Source organism: Oryctolagus cuniculus, chromosome 1 (genome assembly GCF_051225735.1).
Source record: "Oryctolagus cuniculus isolate XC-2025 breed Fujian yellow rabbit chromosome 1, ASM5122573v1, whole genome shotgun sequence".
Lineage (NCBI taxonomy): Eukaryota > Metazoa > Chordata > Mammalia > Lagomorpha > Leporidae > Oryctolagus > Oryctolagus cuniculus.
Window position 1 is genome coordinate 202,678,596 of NC_142867.1, and position 22,419 is coordinate 202,701,014.

General features: G+C 52.0%; 1 protein-coding gene across 1 annotated transcript in view; it reads left to right on the forward strand.

Moving 5' to 3' along the window:
- Positions 1-22,419, forward strand: part of GALNT12 (polypeptide N-acetylgalactosaminyltransferase 12) — a 33,690-nt gene that overhangs the window by 5,998 nt on the left and 5,273 nt on the right. The window contains exons 2-7 of the mRNA XM_051843691.3: positions 7,351-7,520; positions 11,175-11,364; positions 13,085-13,270; positions 15,439-15,556; positions 17,194-17,370; positions 20,032-20,163. Coding sequence (XP_051699651.1) covers positions 7,351-7,520; positions 11,175-11,364; positions 13,085-13,270; positions 15,439-15,556; positions 17,194-17,370; positions 20,032-20,163 — 973 coding nt within the window. The remainder of the gene's footprint in view (positions 1-7,350; positions 7,521-11,174; positions 11,365-13,084; positions 13,271-15,438; positions 15,557-17,193; positions 17,371-20,031; positions 20,164-22,419) is intronic.

A 22,419-nucleotide genomic window follows, 5' to 3' on the forward strand; every position in this document is an offset into this window, starting at 1 on the left:
ATTTTTTAAAGATTTACTTATTTACTTGAGAGGCAGAGAGAGAAAGAGAGTCAGTCTTCCATCCACTGATTCACTCCTCAAATGGTCGCAATGGCTGGAGCTGAACTGATCCGAAGGCAGGAGCCAGGAGCTTCTTCCGGGTCTCCCACCTGTGTGTAGGGGCCCAAGGACTTAGGCCATCTTCTCCTGCTTTCCCAGGTCATAGCAAAGAGCTAGATCGGAAGTGGAGCAGCCAGGACTCGAACCAGCACCCATATGGGATACTGGCACTGCAGGCCGTGGCTTTATTCGCTGCGCCACAGTGCTGGCCCCAGTAACATTATTTTTGTAAAATTGTTTCACACAGTGTGGAGGTTAGACTGATGTTTATTTTGTTTTCCCAGGAAGTTTTATTTTATTTTATTCTTATTGGCCCCATCTTGGGCTGGTCAGCGTGGTCAGGATTTCAGATCTGCAGAACACGTTCAGCTGTGGTTAGTATTTTCACGATAGCTTTTCCCATCCTTTTTCCTTCACTCATTATATATCCATATGTTTTTAAATGTGTATTTAATTATTTGAGAGGCAGAGAGACAGAGACAGAGAGCTCCCATCACCTGGTTCAGTTCTCAGATGCAATGGCTGGGGCTGAAGCCAGGAGTTGAAAGTGCAATCCAGGTCTCCCACGTGGGTGGTGGAAACCCAACTGCTTGAGCCATCACCACTGCCTCCCAACGCCCGTGTTGGCAGGAAGCTGGAGTCAGGAGCTGCAGCCAGGAGTTGAACCCCGGCACTCCCGTGTGGGATGCAGGCATGCTAACTGCTAGGCTAAATGCCCACTCCCTGTAGCCATATGGTTTTTTTTAGAAAGCTTTTATTTAATGAATGCACATTTCATAGGTACAGCTTTAGGAATATAGCGGTTCTTCCCCCCATATCTACCTTCCCACCCTCACTCCTGCCCCACCTCCTATTCCCTTTCCCATCCCATTCTTCCTTAAGACATGTATTTAATTATCTTTGTATACAGATCAACTCTATATTAAGTAAAGATTTCAACAGTTTGCACCCACACAGTCACACAAAGTATAAAGTACTGTCTGAAGACAAGTTTTACTGTTAGTTCTCATAGCACAACACATTAAGGACAGAGGTCCTACATGGGGAGTAAGTGCACAGTGACTCCTGTTGTTGATTTAACAATTGACACTCTTATTTATGACGTCAGTGATCACCCGAGGCTCTTGTCCTGAGCTGCCAAGGCTATGGAAGCCTCTTGAGTCCACAGACTCTGTCAGTATTTAGACAGGGCCATAAGGGAGGAGTTCTCTCCTCCCTTCAGAGAAAAGTACCTCCTCCTTTGAGCCATGTGGTTTTGAATTGTCTCTGAATAACATTCTGTTGGATTTTGTGTTGTCATTTTAAAAAAATCTGCACCATCAGCCTTTGTCTTTTAACTAGATAGTTATATCCCTTTATATTTTTTGGGTCTGCTGGTATGTTTGAATTCCATTTGCCATCTTATTTTATGTTTCCTGTTTGTTTAATGGCATTTCTTCCTCTTTTCCTGCTGCTCTTTGAGTTGCTAGAGATTTCCCCTGCCTTCTTGGTCCATTTTCTGTCTCTACTAAATTACATGGTTTTTTGTTTGTTTGTTTGTTTGTTTATCTATTTCTTATCTTTAGTGGTAAATATTAAAGGACACATTTAACTTACCAAAGTCTAAAGTTAGTCAGCAACTGTCAACCTTAGAATGCTTCAACATCATTTAGCTTCCCTCCCGATTTGTATGCCATTTTGTTCTAATTTTTTAATTCTGTCTTGCTTTTTAAATGAATGAATTAAGTATTTTTTGATTGCAATATTTGTTTGTATTTATCCATGAGTTTAGCATTTTTAGTAGTCACCATTCTTTCCCGAGTCAGATCTCTCTGAAGTATATCATGTATTAATTGCTGTAAGGGAGTCTATTGCTGCAAATTCTGTTCTGTTAAACTGGAAATGTTTTTGTTTGACTCTTGTTCTTGAGAGAGAGCTTTGCTGGTGATCTAATTCCAGTTTGCTGGTTTGGCATTTGGTGTCACTACTCCATGGTCCCCTGTCTTATATCCCTGCTGTGAGATGTCCACAGTGAGTCAAACCTGCATGTCATTCTTGTTTCTTTGTGAGTAATTTGTGGTCCTTTTTTTATTGATTTAGACCCACGAAGCTACTTGTTTCATGCTATATGTCCAATAATTCTAATATCTAGATTGGTGTTTCCTTGTAACTGGACTCTGAGGACTTCATCTTACCTGTTAGTTGAACCATACATTAGAAAGATTTTAAGGGGAATTTTTAAAAGTTAATTTTAGTGGGCTCAATGCTGTGATGTAGTAGATTAAGACTCTGCCTGCAGCACTGGCATCCCACATGGGCATTGGTTTGAGTCCCGGCTGCTCCACTTCCGATCCAGCTCCCTGATGATTGCCTGGGAAAGCAATAGAAGATGGCCCAAGTGCTTGGGCCCCTGCACCCACATGGGAGACCCGGAAGAAGCTCCTGGCTCCTGGCTTTGGCCTGGCCCAGCTTTGGCCATTGTGGCCATTTGGGAAGTGAATCAGCAGATGGAAGATCTCTCAATCTCTGTCTCTCTGTAACAGTGCCTTTTGAATAAAATAAATGAAACTTTTTAAAAAAGATTATTTTATTTATTTGAAAGGCAGAGTGAGAGAGAAAGGGAGAGAGAGAGAGAGATGTCTTTGTGTGCTCTTTCACTCCCCAAATGCCTACAACAACTAGGGGCGGGACAGACCAAAGCTAGGAAGCCTGAACTCCATCTGGGTCTCCCACATGAGTGACAGGGGTCCAAATACTTGAACCGTCGACTGTTGCCTCCCAGGATGCACATTAGCAGGAAGAGTTTGGGTTGAAAGCAGAGGCAGAACTTAATGCCAGGCATTCGGATATGGGTATGGGTATCTCAAGTGGTGGCTTTATCTGCTGTCACAATTCCTTCTCCTAAGAAAAGCTTTATCAAAAAAATGTTTTTGAGGGGTTGGGGGTGGCATTGTGGTGCAGTGGGTTAAGCTGCCACCTGCAATACTGACACCCCATATGAGCTCTGGTTCAAGTACTTTAAGAATTTTTTTATTTACTTATGTTAAAGGCAGAGGGACAGAGAGGGACAGAGAGATAGTGATCTTCCATTTGGTGGAAAGAGAGAAAGAGAGGGAGAAAGGGAGAAAGGCAGAGAGGCAGAGAGAGAGAGAAGAGAGAGAAGAGAGAGAGAGAGATCTTCCATTTGCTGGTTCACTCCCCAAATGGCCGTAATGGCCAGAGCTGAGCTAGGCAGAAGCCAGGTGCCAGGAACTTGATCTGGATCTCCCATGTGGGTGCAAAGGCCCAACCACTTGGGCCATCCTCTGCTGCTTTTCCAGGCACATTATCAGGGAGCTAGATTGAAAGCGGAGCAACTGGGACGTGAGCTGGTGCCCATATGGAATGTGCAGGTGGTGGTGGCTTAACCCGCTATGCCACAATGCCAGCCCCAAAATAAATCATAAAAAAGAAAGAATTTGGGGAGTGTCTTATACCACAAGTGCTGCAAGAAATTTTAATCTTCCATATTACCAGAAATAGTTTCTACGTTTATTTTAAAAAAACTTATTTTATGTATTGATCAAGATTCTTTTGTTTGATAGTAACAGAAAACCTTATGCAAAAGGACTCAAGTAAAAAAGAATGTATATTGCCTTCTATCCTAGAAAAGTTTGGAATTGGCATAGGTTCAGGTTCGTCTGGATTCAGGGACGCAGGTGAGCTAGAGGATGTTGATGGGTCAGGCCCGAGGCATGTAACCTTCCCAGGGGCTTGGGGGTGTGTCTGTGTGTGCACTTGTGTTTGTGTCCTGCGCATCACAAGCCAGAAAGGTGGAGGGTCAGGGACGCATGGGTTCTTGAAAGAGAACCAGGGGGCAGCACCGTGAGGAAAGGAGAAAGGATTCCAGGCAGGTGAAACACGCAGCGCACCTGCTGATCTCCTTGACGTGTGGCACGAAGGAAAGACATGCATTTGATGCCCTTAATATGTGAATAAATCAGACCAGGAGGCACTACCACTCCACTTATTTCTGTAGAATGTGAAGACATGTGTTATAGTAGTGGGAGTGCCTGGTCCTCGGACAGGAGGTTGATGAGGAAGTTAAGTGGAATAACACCTGCAGAATGTTTAGCTCGATGTCTATCTTGTGGCTGCCACTCGATCCTGTCGGTGGTGTTAGCAGTTACAGTGCAAATCATGCTGAGAAAACAGGCACCACACAACTTACAAATAGCCCCATCTTCAGAGAGCCCTGGGGACATCCCAGGAACTTAGCCAAACGATGTCTTACTATGATTTGGCATGGAAGGTAGCTCTGGGCTTCTTACTGTAACAAATGAAGAGTGAGAATAACACACCAATATCCGTAGAACACAGCAAAAGCAGTACTAGGGGAAGTTGATAGCAGTAAGTGCCTTCATCAAAAAACCAGAAAGATTTCAAGTAAACAACCTATCACTGCCATGCAAGGAACTAGAGAGGCAAGAACCAACCCAGCCCCAAGTTTCTAGGAGGGGAGCAATGGCAAAGATCAGAGTGAAACTAAACAAAACGGAGACTGAGAAAAGAGAAATGATCCGTGAAACTCACAGCTGGTTGTGTGAAAAGGTAACCAAAATGAACGGCCCCTCGCAGGGCTAACCAAGGGCGGCCTAGAGACCTGGAGTAGCGCACGGCTGCGTTTATCTCATCAAAGGTACACAGCTTTTAGCAGCTAGGGAAAAGAGGAAATGTGTTTCCTGGTTGCAAGCTCAGAGTCGTTCTGGGTGAGTATGTTGAGCTTCATAAAGAACATGCCTTTAGGGAATGTTGAAAGAAAGAGACAGAAATCAAACCAGGCTGGGAGGAAAGCAAAGGGCAGAATGCGAAGCTATTGTCAATGAAAGCATTGGCTACAGACGGATGACTGAGCTTTGGAAAAATAATCTTTGTGATTTTAAAAAGTATGCATGTTCACCGTAGAGTGCAGAAAGATATCAAGTCAAATCAAAATATGCAGAAAAAATCAAATCAAATTAAGACTCGGGGCAATCTCACTTCTCAGAGATCACCATTGATAACATTTTTGGCGTATTTCTTTCTATTGTTTATTGTTTATGTGTGAATACTTGTGATCACATGTTGCTCTTTTAGAGTTGGCTACTTATAGATTTGGACTTTGCTTTTTGATTTAACATTCTAGAATCACTATTTTCCTTTATCACCAAATGCTCTGAAATTGGTGCTATTGATCATGGGTTGCAATTCTTCATGCAGCCATGTTATAATTTCTCTTTTTCTTGTTGGACATTGATATTGCTTACATTTGTTTAGGATTACAAATAATGTTACAAAGAAAAGTTTTTATGGTAAGCTGACTGCAGGCATTTGATTATTTCCTTTGGCAAGAAGATTTTAGGTAGATTGATATGAGATCAAAGAGAAAAAGAACATTTAAAATTTTATTTTTTGGAAGGCAAAGTCAGAGAGAGAAATAGAAAGGGAGACAGAGAGAGAGAGAAGGAGAGACAGACAGACAGACACACACATACACACACAGGGGAAGAGAGAGAGAGAGATCTCCCATTTGCTGGTTCACTCCCCAGATGCCAAAGTGGCTGGGCCGGGGCCGGGGCTATAGCCTGGAGCTGGAGAACTCAATCCAAGTCTTCCACATGGGTAGAACCCAATTACTTGAGCCATCACCTGCTGCCTCCCTGTGTACACATTAGCAGAAAGCTGGAATTTGAAGCAGGACTGGGACTTGAACCCGTCACTGCAGTGTGGGATGTGGGCATCTTAACCACTACACCAGACCTGCTTCAACTATTGAATTAAATATGGATGCTGTGATGTATTGGATTTTCTTTAAAAATAATCTTGGGTTGGAGAAGTGGGTAAAGACATAGTTCAACCAAGACTAACCATGCATTCAGAGTTGCTGATGCATACCCAAGAGTTTCTTATTCTCCCTTCTTTTCGTACGTATAAAATTTTTCATAGTAAAATAAAAAGGGGAAAAAACCCAGAAAGTGGTTGTGTACATAAAGGGCTTTTCCCCGGCTTCTCACAGGACTGAATCTTTCATCAACCCATTCTCATCCTAAATGTCTTCTCCTCAGAGAGGCCCTCCAGGATTGCCGTTCCCACTCCCCTCCTGCCCTCGTTTGCATCCCCCCTGTGTTTCTTCACAGCACGAATCACTTTTGGTGACTCATGACTTGTTTCTTTACTTGGTGCCTGACCTCTTGAGTGGGAGCTGTCAGGCCTCGCTGGAGCTGCCAGACGGCCTGGCTGCTCTTCCCCAGTGTATCGCCTTTTCAAATATCTAGGGCCAGCCTCCAGCATGCAAACTCCAGTCTTTCTGGTGTCCCCTTGTGTCCCTCTTGGGTTTCTGCTCCTCCTCCATCTTGCCATTGGCTGCCCTCTGCTGATGGACAGGAGGTAGACCCTGTCCTTAGTCCGATGACACCGGGAGTTTATCATCCGTGGCTCCGAGGGTGGGATTCTGTGTCAACCAGGGAACCTGCTGTGCAAAGTGACAGCAAACTCCACTAAACAGAGGAAGCGTATTGGTTCTTGCCACTGCCATTCAAGGCTCCTTCCCAGAGGTGGGAGGGTTCAGCTCCAGCTGGGGAGCTGGATCGTGGGCAGGTAGTCAGTGTCCTCTGCGGAGTCCTTCCGGGATGTTCGTTTATGCATATTCTGGCCACGATTCTCCACTAGGTCCATGTCCACGATCGGGAGGCACAGACTACTGGTGGCTGGGAGATGGGAGGCAGAGCCACTGTGAGTGGCACGTGCTGAGATGAAGCAGCCAGGGGCTGCCCCAAACAGGTGGCCCCAGGGGCTTCCCAGAGAAGCACGGGGCTGAGCTGCTCCAAAAGAGAGCAGGGAGTTTGGCAAAGAGAGAAGGCAGGAAGGGGCATTGCAGGCAGAGGAACAGACTGAGCCAAGGCCTGGCCGCGGGATTGGCGTGGAGTGGGCAGACAGGAGAGCTGCTGGCGAGGCAGGCGTGACCCTCCCTTCCGATTCTGCCTAGTTTGTGACTTAAATCTGAAAAATTGCTTTAAAACATGAAAACGATATCCCTCAGTCAAAGCTTGTCGAGCGTCACAGTTAGAATCTTTCTGGAATCTTCTAGGCTCCTCGTGGCACATGGCAGGTGGGGTTCTGGAAGATCCTGCTGCCGGTCATCCCCCCCCTCCCCTAGGGGCAGGCCTTGACCATGACCCCTGTCTCAGATCCTGCTCCCTCCCCCATGCCAGCCTGGCCTGAGCTCTCAATGCCTGAAGTGTGTTGTATCTGCAGGTGCAAAGAGGTGAAATACGATTATGACCATCTGCCCAAGACATCTGTCATCATCGCGTTTTACAACGAAGCCTGGTCAACTCTCCTTCGGACGGTGTACAGCGTGCTTGAGACTTCCCCAGACATCCTGCTGGAGGAAGTGATCCTGGTGGATGACTACAGCGATAGAGGTAGGCACAGCAGGCTTGGGGCCGGGGGGGAGGCTGTCCTCCTGGGGCAGGGTCTTGAGGACCGGTGTGATGCAGGAGAGTGGGACTAGCCCCGTAAAGACAGGCTTCCTGTGCACCCCAGTGCTCTACGGAGGTCTTGGCAAGAGTGGTCCAGACCCTGGAATGAGCAGAGAATTTTCTGGGGCCGACCTCAGCCGATGTGACCGTGACATTGGAGTGAGGGTGTACGGTGGCCAGGGCCAGATCAGGTAGGGCCTGGGAGACCAGCCCAAGGTGCTGAACTTAAATGTGAGCCCAGTGGGAGCCATCAGAGGGCTTTAGGGTTGCGGCGAGGGCAGGGTCAGTGTGGGAGCTCCCTGGGCCTGCTGCATGGAGAGTGGCCACAGGAGCTGAGAACAGAAGTGGGGGTGGGGTGCAGGGGCTTCTGCAGGGCCCGCACACAGCGCCTTGGCTTGGTAGGGACGAGGTGTGTCCCTGGAGTCGTGTCAGCAGGAGCATCTTGGGCGACCAGCTATAGCTGAGGGGAAATCTCAGGGCTGCGGGGCCAGGTCGGGTGGTGGGCTTGGTTGCCTCAGCCCTTTTGCAGCCCAGTTAGCACCCCCTGGGCCACCCTGGGGCTGGCAGCTACTGGGCACCAGGGTATCTTCATGTGTCCTGGAAGCTGGCATTCGTGTGTTCTTGGGGGGGTGTTGGGGCTGTTCTCACAGAGACTCGACGAGGATTCACATGGGATGGAAGTAGATCTCTCCCATGAATCTGGTACAGGAGCCCAGGCCAGGGTGCAGCCCCTGGGGTCAGAGGTCAGGGGTCAGGGGCCTTGGCACCTGTGCCCTGTGTGTCCACCTTCGTAGGGCGTGGTGCTGCCTTGGCTGTCTGGTCCAGGCAGGGTGTTTTTAAACCTCCTGTGCGTGCACTCTGGTTAGCCAGAAGGGTTTGGAGGGGAAGGGGAACCACACCCTTTCTCTTAAAGGGCACTGCCCCCACAGCTCACCGCGCAGAAGTGGTTGTCTGGCCACACCTTTTCCATGGGAGGCTGGGAAAGTGGCCACTATCCTGGTGGTCATGTGCTCGGCTAGAAATCACAGGGCATGGGGGTTGGGGCCATGCCCACCACAGCACGCAGGCCGGCGGGGGCTTGGTGCTGAGTGGAGCCTGGTGGGCACAGGGTTCTGCATTGAGGGCTTCTGGGTCTGAGGGAAGCTTTACTGCAGTCCGACGGTGGCGCCTTAGATAAGACACTGTCTTGGCCTCAGTTTCCCCCCTGTGAACGGGTTTCTCCGCCTCTGTCTTGGAGAGTTGTAGTGAGGAAGAAAGGAGGCCATGTAGTGGCTGGCGCACAGTAAGAGCTCATCTCATTTCCCGTCGTCTGCTCCTCCAGGGCTGTTTGAACTCTGTCTGTGTGGACACCTGTTCCGGGCCACACTGCATGGCCTTGAATCCCCTCAGCCACCTCCTGACTTTACAGCTTCCGGCCTTGGCCTTGACCCCTATAAAACAGGAGTGAAATAGTTCCTGCCTTGCAGGATGCTTGGTGAATGAGATGAGGTGGTACCCTCCAGAGCTGGTGCCTGGCAGAGCTTAGCCCTGGTGCACTGACAGCCACAAAGTGAGCAAAGCACTGCTCTATAAATATATTCCTTCCAAAAGTCAGCTCCTCCACGGGCAGGAGCAAATCCCTTACGACACGGCTCAGTTCTCCTCCTGGGGTCGCCCTGGGCTCCCTGGAGAAGCAGGGGAGCGAGGAGTTAAGAAGTTCTGCCTTTTCAGCAGTGTCAGTGTGAGCCTGATGAAGGGGTGCAGGCAGGCAGCTCGGGCAGACGTGAAATTAGCGTGGACAAACCCGTGCCCAGGTGGGAAGCCAGGTGAGCACTGGCTCGCAGTCAGCCAGACTTTGCTTGCAAAGTCCTCTGCCTTATTCCTACCCTCAGCTTATTTGCAGTTATATTTAGGATAAAAAAAAATCCATCCGCATAGCTCTTAAGTGTCAGGAGAATTAGAGAAAGGCCCTGCTGGAGTAGGAAGCACCCTGCACCGTAGTGTGCGATTTTCCCCTTCGCTGTTGCCTGTTGAGCCAAAGCCCGAGTTCCTGGGAGGAAATTCTCTCATTTTGGTTTGTCCTGAGCCGTTCCCACTGCTGCCACCTGACCCCTCACAGGGAGTGCCTGGCCTCCAGGCTCAGAGCCTGGTCGGGGCGTCGGAGAGCTGGGGGCTGGTGCTAACTGTGGGGACTTCTTTTCACCTCCTTTCCTTTCCCACCGGCTGGGGTGAGCAAGGACCCCCGCAGGTTTTCTGTTTAATGGAGATGAGAAATGGCAGCAGAAAGGCTCTGTTAACCTGTGGGATCTGGAGCCAGATTTCTTAGGTTCAAATCGAGGCTCTGCAACCTGCTTGCTCTGTGACCTTGGACAAGTAACTTGGCCTCTCTGGCCTCATCTGTGAAATGGGGATAATGCTAGTACTTACCTTGTAGGATTGTTCTGGGGATCAGAGGAGCAGTCGGGCAAGCTTAGCACAGCAGCCTCTCCAATGGAAGCTGCCGCTGTTATTTCTACCATAATCTGTAAAGTGTTCCTGGGGAAATCCCTATGAACATAATTCCTGTTTTTATAACAGTTATGGTTGGATGATTCATTGTATTTGTTTAAAGATTTGGGGCCGGTGCCATGTGGCACAGTAGGTTAATCTTCCGCCTGCAGTGCCGGCATCCCATTTGGGCACCAGTTCCAGTCCCGGCTGCTCCTCTTCCAATGCAGCTCTCTGCTGTGGCCTGGAAAGGCAGTAGAAGATGGCCCAAGTCCTTGAGCCTCTGCATCCATTTGGGAGACCAGGTGGCTCCTGGCTCCTGGCTTCAGATCAGCGCAGCTTTGGCTGTTGTGGCCATTGGAGAGTGAACCAATGGAAGGAAGACCTTCTTCTCTGACTCTCCCTCTCACTGTAATTCTACCTCACAAATAAATAACATAAATCTTTAAAAAAAGATTTATGTTATTTATTTGAAAAACAGAGTGAGAGAGAGAGAGGGAGAGACAGAGAGAGAAAGAGATCTTCCACCCACCGATTCACTCTCCAGTTGGTCACATAGGCCAAGGCTGGGTCAGACCAAAACCAGGAGCCTGGAACTGCATCTGGGTCTCCCACATGGGTGACAGGGGCCCAAACACTTGGGCCATCTTCTGCTGCCTTCCTAGGCGCATTAGCAGGGAGCTGGATTGGAAGCAAAGCAGCTAGGACTTGAACTGGGGCTCCAATATGGGTTGCTGGTGTCACAGCCAGCTTAACTCCAGCTTAACTGGCCATGCCACAATGCTGGCCTCATTTTTTTTTTAATTGTTTAATGTTCACAAGTCAGACCATAAAGTATTTTGGTAATAGCTCTATTGAAATGTGTTCATATACAGCATATTTCACCTATGTAAGTGTGCAGTGCAGTATGCATGTTTTTTGATGGGAAGCCAATCATGGTTCTAGAACATTCTCCCCCCAGCCTTCAGAACACTTCCCACCTTGGATCTGAGACAGGTGAGGAAGTTCCCTGGTGGCAAAGTGAAGGAGGCTTGTGTCTATTCCGCCTTCTTGTGGGGACAGGAAGTGGCTCCGGGGAGATGCTCTGTTGGGAGCCTGAAAGTGACCCTTGCCCTCTGCTTGCCTCCCCAGAGCACCTGAAGGAGCGCTTGGCCAATGAGCTGTCGGGCCTGCCCAAGGTGCGCCTGATCCGTGCCACCAAGAGGGAGGGCCTGGTGCGTGCCCGGCTGCTGGGCGCATCGGCCGCCAAGGGTGACGTGCTGACCTTCCTTGACTGTCACTGTGAGTGCCACGAGGGGTGGCTGGAGCCGCTGCTGCACAGGTGCGTGGGCCGCCCCCCCCGGGGGTGGGGGGACTCATCATGGGGGTGCCTGTCTTCGGATACCCCTTGGGCAGGTCCCCTGTAGCCGGGCGTGCTGACAGCATCTGCTGCAGTGTCCTGCCGAGGCCTCTGTGATGGGATGCATGGAGGTGCTGAGAACACGCCCGCACGCGGGAGCTGGCAGCCGGTCGAGGAACCCTGTGTCACTGCTGGCTTTTATTAGTACTTCTTATCCCAGTTTGCTGCGGAAGACAGGAAGTGCCATCAGCCAAGAGAGTGATGTCATTGCCAGTCTTGGAGCATCACATGCTAGAGAATACGCCGTCTGATGCGTTTCTTTCAACAGGGCTGGCTGATCCGCTGCACACTGTAGGCACAGCACCCCGGGCCCAGGACACGTGACTGTTTGGTGTGAATTTCTTTTAAAAACCAGAAGGGCAAAAAATGAATATCATAATAATGACTGGATTATATTTGTCTTTATATCCACTCTCTCCCCCTGTGTATATTCACATTTTATGGAGGAATAAGTCCACACAAGCCATAATGTGTCCCTGTTTCCAAGGTGCTATCCCATGTCACCCCCAGTTCCTCTGTAACCCCCAAACCTACCTCTCCAGAGGCCACCAGCCACTGCACCCCGGCTTTTGTTCTCTTCTGTCTGCCTTTCTCCCCACAGTGCTTCGCCTTGGTTCTTGCTGAGGCGCTAATACCACCTAGGACTGCACAGCTGCCTGCCTTCCCCAGGGCCAAGGCCTTGCCCCACAGCTGTCCACGAGGGCACTCTCCTCCCCGGTTATCTCCTAAGACTCTTTGGAGATTTACCAGTGCCCGGCCCTGCACAGACCATTTGGATCTGACTTTCTGTGGGTGGGACCCAGGCTTCTGGAAGTTTCCAGAACTCCCCGGAGACTTTGGTGTGTGCCAGAATTGAGACACTCTGGCCGGCAGCTTGTCCCCCCGGAGCTCCTAGCCAGAGCAGCAACCCCTCCCCTCCAGGGGCTCTGGGAAATGTGGAAATGTTGAGCGGGTGGAGTTGCTGGCTTTTGTGGCCAGGAATGCCGTATGCCCTGCGGCATGCAGGAAGCTCCGAGCGCAGGGGCAGGCAGTTAGCCTGGTGGTCAGGATATCCGTTAGGATGCCCTCATCCCACGTCCGAGTGCCGGGGTTGGGTACCTGGCTCTGGCTCCTGATTCTAGTTTCTTCCGATGCAGATCTTGGGAGACAACAGTCGGCAATGACTAACGTCATAGATTCCTGCCACCCACATGGGAGACTGCCTCCTGGCTTCAGCCCTGCTGGTGGTCACTGCGAGCATGTGAAGTATGAGCCAGAAAGATGGTTCTGCCCCAGGTGCCAGCAGCAGCCCCGTGGGGCACGGCACTCTCTAGCCGTGACTCAGGCTCCTGTCCTCCTCGCCCAGGCTGCCCGTGGGGCCAGCCAGCTTGGTTGTGTGTCCTAAGTTCGGAGGTAGAGAGCGTTGAATCCCTGGGGCCTTTTGTACTAAAGTCTCCCCTCCCCCGTGTCGCCAGCATCCCCCGCGAGTGTCGCCTGCCAGGGCTGTGGCATGCACAGACCCCTGAATAAGGTTAGCAGGCCTTTCTGGGTCCGGCGTTCCTCCTTGCTCCCAGGACAATGGCGAGTGCTCATCCTCGGGTTTCTTAACTTTCCTCCTGCCACCTGTCCGGGTAGGAGCCACAGGATGTCTTGGGTGTTGCAGGATCCATGAAAAGGAGTCGGCAGTGGTGTGCCCCGTGATTGATGTGATCGACTGGAACACTTTCGAGTACCTGGGGAACCCCGGGGAGCCCCAGATCGGGGGGTTCGACTGGAGGCTGGTGTTCACGTGGCATGTGGTTCCCGAGAGGGAGAGGCTGCGCATGCGCTCCCCTATCGACGTCATCAGGTCAGCCGTTGGCTTCTGGGGTCTCCTTGCCTCTGGCTGTCATGTGAACGAAGGGCCCCCAGGGCGGGAAGGGTGGGGAGCTGTCGGCTTTCTCTCCTAGACCACTTGTTTTTACCAAACGTCTTGGCAAACACGTATGACTTCACATTAGGACATTTTAATTCATTTGACTTTTGAATCGTGGTAAAATACGCATTGCAAAATTTCCCAGTTTTACCATTTTTAAGTGTGCAGTCCGGTGGCATGAAGCACATGCAAAATGTGGTGCAGCCATCGGTGCTATTTCTAGAACCTTCTCACCCTCCCACACAGAGACTCCCCCAGCCCTTGGTAGCCTGTGTTCTGCGTTTTGTCTCTGTGGCACCTCCCGTTAGTGGCATCACACAGTATCTGTCCTTTTGCATTTGGCTGCTTTCACCCGGCATAATGTTGTCAAGATGCCCACAGAACTTCACACATGTTTATGGCTGGGTGATATGCCACAGTATGCACTATAAACCACGCTTCACTGATGCACGCCCCTGTCAATGGACGCTGGGGTTGTCTTGTGGGTGTTGCCAGTAACACTGCTGTGGGCACTCATGTTCATATCTGTTGGAGGCTCTGCTCTCCGTTCTTTTGGGTGTGTGCCCTAGGAATGGCATGGCTGGGTCATGCAGTAATTCTGGGCTTAACACTGTTCCTTTGGACTGGGTGGCGGGTGGACGTGGAATGGAGGAGCCAGTGCTGGCCAGTGGGTGAGTCTGGGTTGAATAGAACCAGGTGCAAGGAGGCCCATGGCTCTCATTCTGGGATGTGGAAGCGATACGATAGTCTGGCTTCTTCCTCCTCTTGCAAGTTCAGGACCCATCGGGAGATGGGTATGGGGTCAGGACTTCAGCTGTGTTGCTGGTGTATGGGCTACAAGTGGTGACTTGGGTCTGCACCCACATTTGGCAGTTGGGCTGAATCCTTGAGATGACCCTCTGTTGGCTGGGCAGAGTCAGGAGATGAGGCTGGATGGACGGGTGGGGCCAGTCACGCTGGCCTTGAAGGCCTTGAAGGCCGAGGGCAGGAGTGACCTGAGCACTTGGCGTTCTGCAGAGAGGGGAGGTTCTGGAGGCGTGGGGCTGTAGGTGCGGACACTGTCAGGAGCCTTCGCTGTCTTCCAGGTTCGGGAGAGGGGATTCCAGAGATGCGGAGGTGGAGGGACTGGGGGAATTGAGTGGGCATCAGGGAAGGGAGGGAGCCAGGCTGGGAGCCGGGCTTCTGTGGGAATCCTCGCAGGGGCATCCGGCTCGGTTCCTGGCTGACCAGGGGCACAGAGCAGGAGGGGGCTGGCCTGGGTCCCATGCAGCCTATTGGCCCACACAAAGTCCTCTTGGTCCACCTCCCTGCCCCGTAGCGGGCCTGGGCTTCAGGAGCGAGCATATGCATCCTGCCACTTCCTGCGTTTCTGGGGTGAACACTGTGAAGGTGTTTGCGCTGCGGCCCGGAGCCTCCCCTCCCGTGGGCACTGCCTCCGTCCTTGTCTCGGCGGCCACGGCCTTGGAGCTCAGGGAAGTCCATGCTGCCGGAGGCTCTCCCGCCGCCAGCTCTCACTGCTGTGAGCGCCCCCATCCTGGGACGTGCTCTTTGACCCTGTGTCTCCGCGTGGTCCCATGGAAGCCTGGGCTGTTCCTGACTGTGGAGCTGGCTTCTCGCCAACCACAGGCCGGAGGAGACCAGAGCTGCCTTTCACAGCCCCGTGCTCACCCTGAAGGTGGCACCTGCAGGTGCCTGCGCTGGGAGGCCCTGCCGCCTTCTCAGAGGACACGCCCTCCCTCGTAGCTTCTCCTTGCCCTCTGCTGCCCAGCCCTGGGCCGTCGCTCCTGCTGGCTGCCACGCCACTCGTCTTCGCCACCAGTGCCCCTCTACCCTGCAGGCCTCCCCTGCCCTGGCCCCCTCTGTGTTCACGGGAGCCTGGCTGACTGTGGCCAAGCTGAGGCTCCCACAGAGGGCTTGCTTGGTGAGACGTGTGTGGGCTTCCCCAAGGCAGGGACCGTGGGGGCCAGCGGGGCCTCCCGGCACAGCTGGAGGGGTGCTTAGGGGTGGGTGCAGGGACGACAGGCTGCAAGGTGGGCAGGTTGTTCCAGGAGTGTGCCGGCTCCCTGCTGCTCACCTGAAACCTGCCTCTCATGCCTCCCCAGGTCTCCAACAATGGCTGGTGGGCTGTTTGCTGTGAGTAAGAAATATTTTGAGTATCTGGGGTCTTATGATACAGGAATGGAAGTTTGGGGAGGAGAGAACCTCGAATTCTCCTTTAGGGTAAGTATTCCAGGCTTCTCTGTGGACCTATTCTTACCCTGTGTTTGTTCTCTCTCTCTCCCTTTCTCTCTCTCTCTCTCTCTCTCCCTCTCTCTCCCTCTCCCTCTCCCTCTCCCTCTCCCTCTCCCTTTCTCTCTCTCTCTCTCTCTCTCTCTCTCAATCTGCTTTGGGAGCCCAGTGGGCCTTTCCTGCATATTGCCAGTTTCTCCCATGATCCCCAAAATGTGATAACAACACACATGTCCTAGAGACCTTCTTATTTCAGCTTTTTAAAAGTATACTTTTTAATAGACCTGAGGCCTTGCCAGTCACCTAGTTCTCTCTGTCTGCAGAGGGGAGGAACTGAGACCAAGAGAGGGTACGTGACTTGTTCAAAGTCACTCAGAGTGAGTGGCAGAGACTGGACCATCCATAGGCCCCTGCCTCTGAACCCGTTTTCTGGAGCCTGGCTGTGTTAGCGACTTGGGATGCCACTTTTTTGTTTAGCTTGGAGACTTTCAAGCTTGGACATGTATGAGAATCATTGGGGGATCTTGTTAAGACGACAGCTTTACAAGCACCGTCTCTGAACAGGCAGATTCGAGGGCTTCTAACAAACCCACCCACGGACTGCTGACTGTGGCCCCGGCACAAACCCCTTTGAAAAATCCCTAGCATTTCTGTGGATTTTCCAGTTTACAGAATCGTTCATTTTAAGTATCAAAACTTTATGTGGGGGCAGGTGTTTGTTCTGGTGGCTAAGCTACCTTTTGGGAGTGCCCACGTCCCACATCGGGGTACTCGTGTTCCATGCCTGCCTCAGCTCCGAGCCCAGCTTCCTGCTCACGCGGACCCTGGGAGGTAGCCGTGACGGCTCAGGTCAAAAGGCTCCTAACACCCCGTGGGAGGCCTAGATTGAGTTCCTTGCTCTCAAGTTCGATCCCCAAACCCCAAATGTTGTGGAAATGTGAGGAATGAACCAGCAAATGGGAGCTCTCTTGGTCTCTGAAATAAATAAATAGAAAGAAAAAAAACCATAAATGTGTTTTGAGAGAAACAAGATTTTTAATAATATGTCCCCGGTGTCCCACTCTCTTACATAAACAAGACTTTGGCCTTGCTCCAGGGACTCACGCCCTCTGCTATAAGTACCAGATGCGGCGCTTGGTTGCGCTGTCCGTGGGAAGGAGCGCTGTTCACAGCCGTCTGCTGCAGCGTGGAATGGGCCCTGGCTGGCTGCCCCTCGAGTCGTGGTGTGATTTTAACGCTCTTTCTGCCTCTCCCCTAGGTGTCAGGCTGCTCTGCCTGCCTCTCGGAGCTCCTCTGCTCCCCCTTCCCCTCTTCCAAACCCCTCTTCCTCCTTGCTGCTTTCCCTTCTTCTGTGGCGAGGAGTTCAGGTAACCAAGCCCGTGTCTCACGTCCCAGCGAGGTGTCTGAGTCAAGTGCATGAGCTCTAGTGCATGGACTCGGCGACTCGGGGCCCACCTCCGCGCTCTTGGCCTGCATGCCGTGTCGTGAGTGCGCCCCCTGGAGACTGAGCGTGGGAGCGGTGTCCACCGTGACATCAGTCCGTGTGCCCAGTCTCCGTGCGGTGGACCCGTGGCCTGGCAGCTCCTCCCCTGCTCACTGCCCTGGCCTCCCTCCCACTCTGTGTGCAGATCTGGCAGTGTGGAGGCACTCTGGAGACGCACCCGTGTTCGCACGTCGGCCATGTTTTCCCCAAGCAAGCCCCCTATTCCCGCAACAAGGCCCTGGCCAACAGTGTCCGTGCAGCCGAAGTGTGGATGGACGAGTTCAAGGAGCTGTACTACCATCGCAACCCACGTGCCCGCTTGGTGAGTTCCCGCCAGCTGCACGCCAACACACGCACCTGATCCTGCCTTCCCAGTGTAGCAGGCCCGGCTCAGCAAGCAGAGGAGCCGCTGAGCGCTCAGGGTGCGAGTATGGGAAAACTTTCTTCCTCCTTTTATAACCGATGCTCATCATCCCCAGCTGTTCTGCCTGGGAAAGCCACACTGGAAATACCAAGCCACTGCCCCAAGGGGAAATCCACGGTCAGGTTCCTTGGATCAACCCATCGCTAGAGACCTTGCTTTGTGCACGTGTCTGTTTTAAAATCCCTTGGTTAATGTATTGTTGAGTCGTTAGCATGGAGCTCACAGCCAGCCGCACTGTACCTCACGCCTGAGCAAAGCTGATCTGACACCCACGCTTTCTGTCGAAGGCACAGCAGGAGCTTCTTGCGTGCGGGAACCCCAGGCGGGACCTCAGCACTCCGGCTGGGGGCTGTTTTAGAACGAAAAGGCTGGGGAGGTCACTGCGCTCAGGAGGACCGGGACAAACACGGCACTCAGTGGAGCCTGGAGAGCTGAGACAGGGAGGCAGGGCTTGGCCCTGGTCAACCTCACCGAGGGATATAAGCATTGCGCAACTTAAGATTTTTGTCCCTGAATATCTGTGAAAATGCAAAAGTACCGCAAGTATTGATTTGAGGGTTACAGATGAACTTTAGCAGGCAAGCAGATTTGCAAACACAGAACCCACAAGTCCTGAGGCTTGACTGTGCCACCCTAGCTGGTTAGGAACGCCCAACGTCACAGGTCATGCACTGTGTATGTGTCATGGACTTCCTCTGTGTAGCCGGTAGAGTTGTGCAAGTCACAGGCCTTTACCTTAAAACAATGGCCCAGGGCGCACCTGCCTTGTAAGTTCAACATCTGTTGTCTTCCTCTACAGAACTCTTCCTAGCCTCCCTGAAGTGTCTGAGAACCCCGGAGCCTCCATTTCCTGACAGAAGGGGACCCGGGGAATGGCCAGGCCACCACTGCCACCCTCCCTCCCCATCCGTCATGCAAGCTGAGGATGGGGCGGCCCTCCCTCCCGGTGGCCTTGCTGAGCTGGGTGTCTGCACACAGCAGAGGTGGCCCTGCTGACACCAAGGTGCAGCTGTTGCTTTGCTCCCCGTGGACATGGGCGACACTGTCCTGAGACCAGCACAAGCCCCTTCGAATCTGTGGGACCAGGGCCTCAGACCAGACTGCCCTCCGGTGACAGATCTCAGGACCCTATTGTCTGCCTCAGGACCGCTGTGGACCAGGGATTTGCCCCTTCTTTTCCACAAGGTCTTGGGCTTGAGACGCAGTGCAGCTCACCGGCTCTGTATAGCCGGCTGTGCACGCCGGAGGCCAGCCCTGCATGCCCCAGGACAGGCGCCCACGTGTCCTGCATTTGCATGGGTGACCCAGCCACTGAGTGGACTAGAAGGTCTTGCTCCAAGACTTCTCCCCTGACCGCTTGAGGGAATTCTGAGCCCTTACTGCGGCCCTGCAGGGCAGCAGCAAAAGTCTCATTTTGCAGATAAGAAAACTGGAGCTTGAGAGAGGGAGCTGTGAGGAGGGGGCCTGTGTGCTGCAGGGCGCCTCTCAGCCTGACCCTGGCTGGGCCCTCTCTGCCCCTGGGCTGCCAGGGTCATTTGCTTCTGCTTCCTCTGCCTTCTCCAAGGCTGCAGGTAGAAACACCTGCTGTTCCGTGACAGCAGCCTGGAGCCTCTGTCTCCCTGTTCCCGAGGATTCCCAAAGGAATGACAGTTAGAGGGTCCCTGAATACAGCTTTAGGCTGAATGCCCAGGGGCTGAGCGTCACAGTGACACCCATCGAAGAAAGAGCTTCTGGAAAATGAGCAGGAATCTGGAGATCTATCCAACACACACTCACTGCATTGTGTTAACTAGTTCGCTGCTCAGTGCTTAGAGTTTAACATGCTGGGGAGGGATAGCTGTGTCTCAGCACTCAGTATAGTTCTTGTAGCAGCACATTTGCTGTGATTAGGAGAGGCTGTGTGAAAGGTCCCGGTGGTTTCATGAATAAAACCAAACTTGCACAAGTAGTTCTTATGGTAGCGCATGCGCTTCCTGCACAACTACTTATTGATGCTTTACTATACTGAGCACATAGAAGGCTCTCACTCATGGTTAGGTGGGGGCTACGTGCCCGTGTTTGGAGGTGAATATTCCTGCATTGATGGCAATGCCGTGGGGTAAGTCGTGGCAAAATTGAGGTTTTGCTGGTAGAGCTCTGTGATCAACGGTTCACGGATGAGGCACGGGTTCAAGGGTGCCGGTGTGGCTCCGGGGCTTGGCTCCCGGGCTCCGTCAGCCCGTGCGTCTTCTTCCACCTGTGTGTACCTCCCTGTCGTGACAGCACCTGGGAATGGGGTCGTCTCTGTGACAGCCGCTCCTGCTGTTCTTTTAGTCTCCTTGCCCTGCACGGGGCCTGGCACACAACACGATGGGTCTTCAGAAAGTTTGTGGAAGAGGCACATCATGAAAAAACTGTGCACAGTGTTCCCAGTACATTTTGTACCCAAATAAGCTGTGATGCTCCCTGTGGCTGTTTAGTCTCTGTGCTTTGCGACGTCAGTGAGTGAGCACCAGGGAGCCGGGGCTTGTGTAGGAAGCACTGGGCCTGCAGGGACTCACTGTGATGCTGTTTTCCCAGGAACCCTTTGGGGACGTGACGGAGAGGCGGCAGCTCCGGGCCAAGCTCCAGTGTAAGGACTTCAAGTGGTTCTTGGAGACCGTGTACCCAGAGCTGCACGTCCCTGAAGACAGGCCCGGCTTCTTTGGGATGGTGAGCATGGTGGGCTTCGGTGGGAGGGAGGCCCTGGCCTCCAACACTCCTCAGCAATTCCTGGGCACGTCCTGGGCACAAAGGCCCCTGGATGGGTGCTGCTGGCCTCCCTCACACCCACACCCTCCCACCTCGTTGTCCCTGTCCTTCCTTGTCCCTGTGAGTATATGGCCCTTGATCCTAGAGCTGCAAGCTGTCTTGGAATGGGCAAGGAAAGCCTCCCATTTTACAGATGGGGAAAGTGAGGTTTCCTTCATGTTTCCATGTCCCTGTTTTTACTAGCACCTTATCACTTCGCTTCCAGTGTCAGTGGCCAGACTAGGTAGTGATTCCCAGCTTGGCAGTCTACAAAGGCAGTTGGGAATAGGAGAGTCACTTCTAGTATTTCAGAAAACGTAAAATAAATGTTTTAGGCATGAGGTGACTGAAATGTCCAGCGTCGTTGGCTTTTACCAGGATCGCGCCAACTTAGCAGGGTTCCCTCTGGGTCCTCCCCATCAGAAGTGCGTTCTGGAAGTCTTTGATAGGTAAAGCAGGGTGCTCATGTGTTACATTCTGTTTTCATCATAAAAACGTGTAAATATACAGGGATGCAGAGAGAATGATACAATGAATCCTGTCCAGGAGGGTCTAGAAAAAATTTTTAAAGATTTAATTAATTTATTTGAAAGGCAGAATTAGAGAGAGAAAGGGAGAGAGAGAGAGAGAGATCTTCCATCTACTCGTTCTATCCCTAAATGGCTGCAATGGCCAGGACTGGGCCAGGCCAAAGCCAGGAGCCAGGAGCTTTAGTCAGGTGTCCCACATGGGTGCAGGGACCCAAGCGCTTGGGCCATCTTCTGCTGCTCTTCCAGGTGCATTATCGGGGAGCTGGGTTGGAAGTGGAGCAGCCAGGACGTAACCAGTACTCATGTGGGATGCCAGCACCACAGGCAGCAGCTTAACCTGCTGTACCACAGCACCAGCCCCTGTTCTGGAAATTTCAAGATTCTGCCTCTCTTGCTTTTCCCTCTTCCTTACACCACCCTCCACTTTTTTCTCTTTTTAAGTAAGCCCAGGCATTGTGTCACTTGACTCTATATGGGATGCCGGCGCTGCAGGCAGCTTACCCACTATGCCAGAGCACAGGCCCCTGATTTTAATATTCAAGTTGTCCCATCTTCCATCAGTGGCCACCTCTTTCTGTTGACTTCTGACCCCATTTGGTTGGCTCCGAGAGCCCCGTGGTGGTAGACGCAGGCTTGATTCAAACATTTCCTGCCTTTCCTCCCAGAAGCCCCGGTCCTTGCTGTGGGTCGTCTTTGCCTGTGGACGGTGCCGTCCGGCAGAGGCACGCTGCGAGCCACGTGCATCAGGAAGCATGTTTTGGGAACCATGTGAGGACCCTTCAAAGGTTTCCTGCAAAGTGGCATTAAAAGATGAGTTTGTATGAGCCTTTAGCCTAGCCAGACACCAGTTAAAATGCGTGTGCCCCATGTGAGAGTCCTGGGGTTGATTCCTGGCTGCAGCTCTGACTCCCGCTCCCTGCTAAAGCAGACCCTGGGACGCGGCAGTGGTGGCTCAAGTAGCTGAGTTCCTGCCACGCACGTGGGAGACCCGGATTGAGTTCCTGGCTCCCGGCTTCAGCCTGGCCCACCCCAGCCCCTGCTGTTGTGGACATTTAGCAAGTGAAGTCAATAGTATATTTTATTTAGTCTAGCATATCCCAGATACTAGCATTTCAGCAGAGTTCATGTAAAACTTAACTTACTGAGATATTTTACATTCTTTTTTTCATACTAAGTCTTGAAACTGGTGTATATTTCATCTTTACAATAAATCTCATTTTGAATAAGTCACATTTCAAGTATTCATTGTCATATGGCTAGTAGCCATCATGTGGAATAGTATCGCTGTTGCCTTTTTCAGTAGACAGAGAAAGGATAACACATGTATTTTTAAAATATTTTATTTATTTATTTGAAAGGCAGAGGTAGAGAAAGAGAGATTTTTCCGTCCACTGGTTCACTCCCCAGATGGCCACAATGAGTGGGGCTGGACCAGGCTGAAGCCAGGAGCCAGGAGCTTCTTCCAGGTCTCCCACATGGGTGCAGGGGCCCAAGCACTTGGGCCATCTTCTGCTGCTTTCCCAGGTGCATTAACAGGGAGCTGGATCAGAAGTGGAGCAGCCGGGACTTGCACCAGAGCCCATATGGGATGCCTGGTGCTGTAGGTGGTGGCTTAACCTGCTATGCCACAAAGCCCACAATAATACAT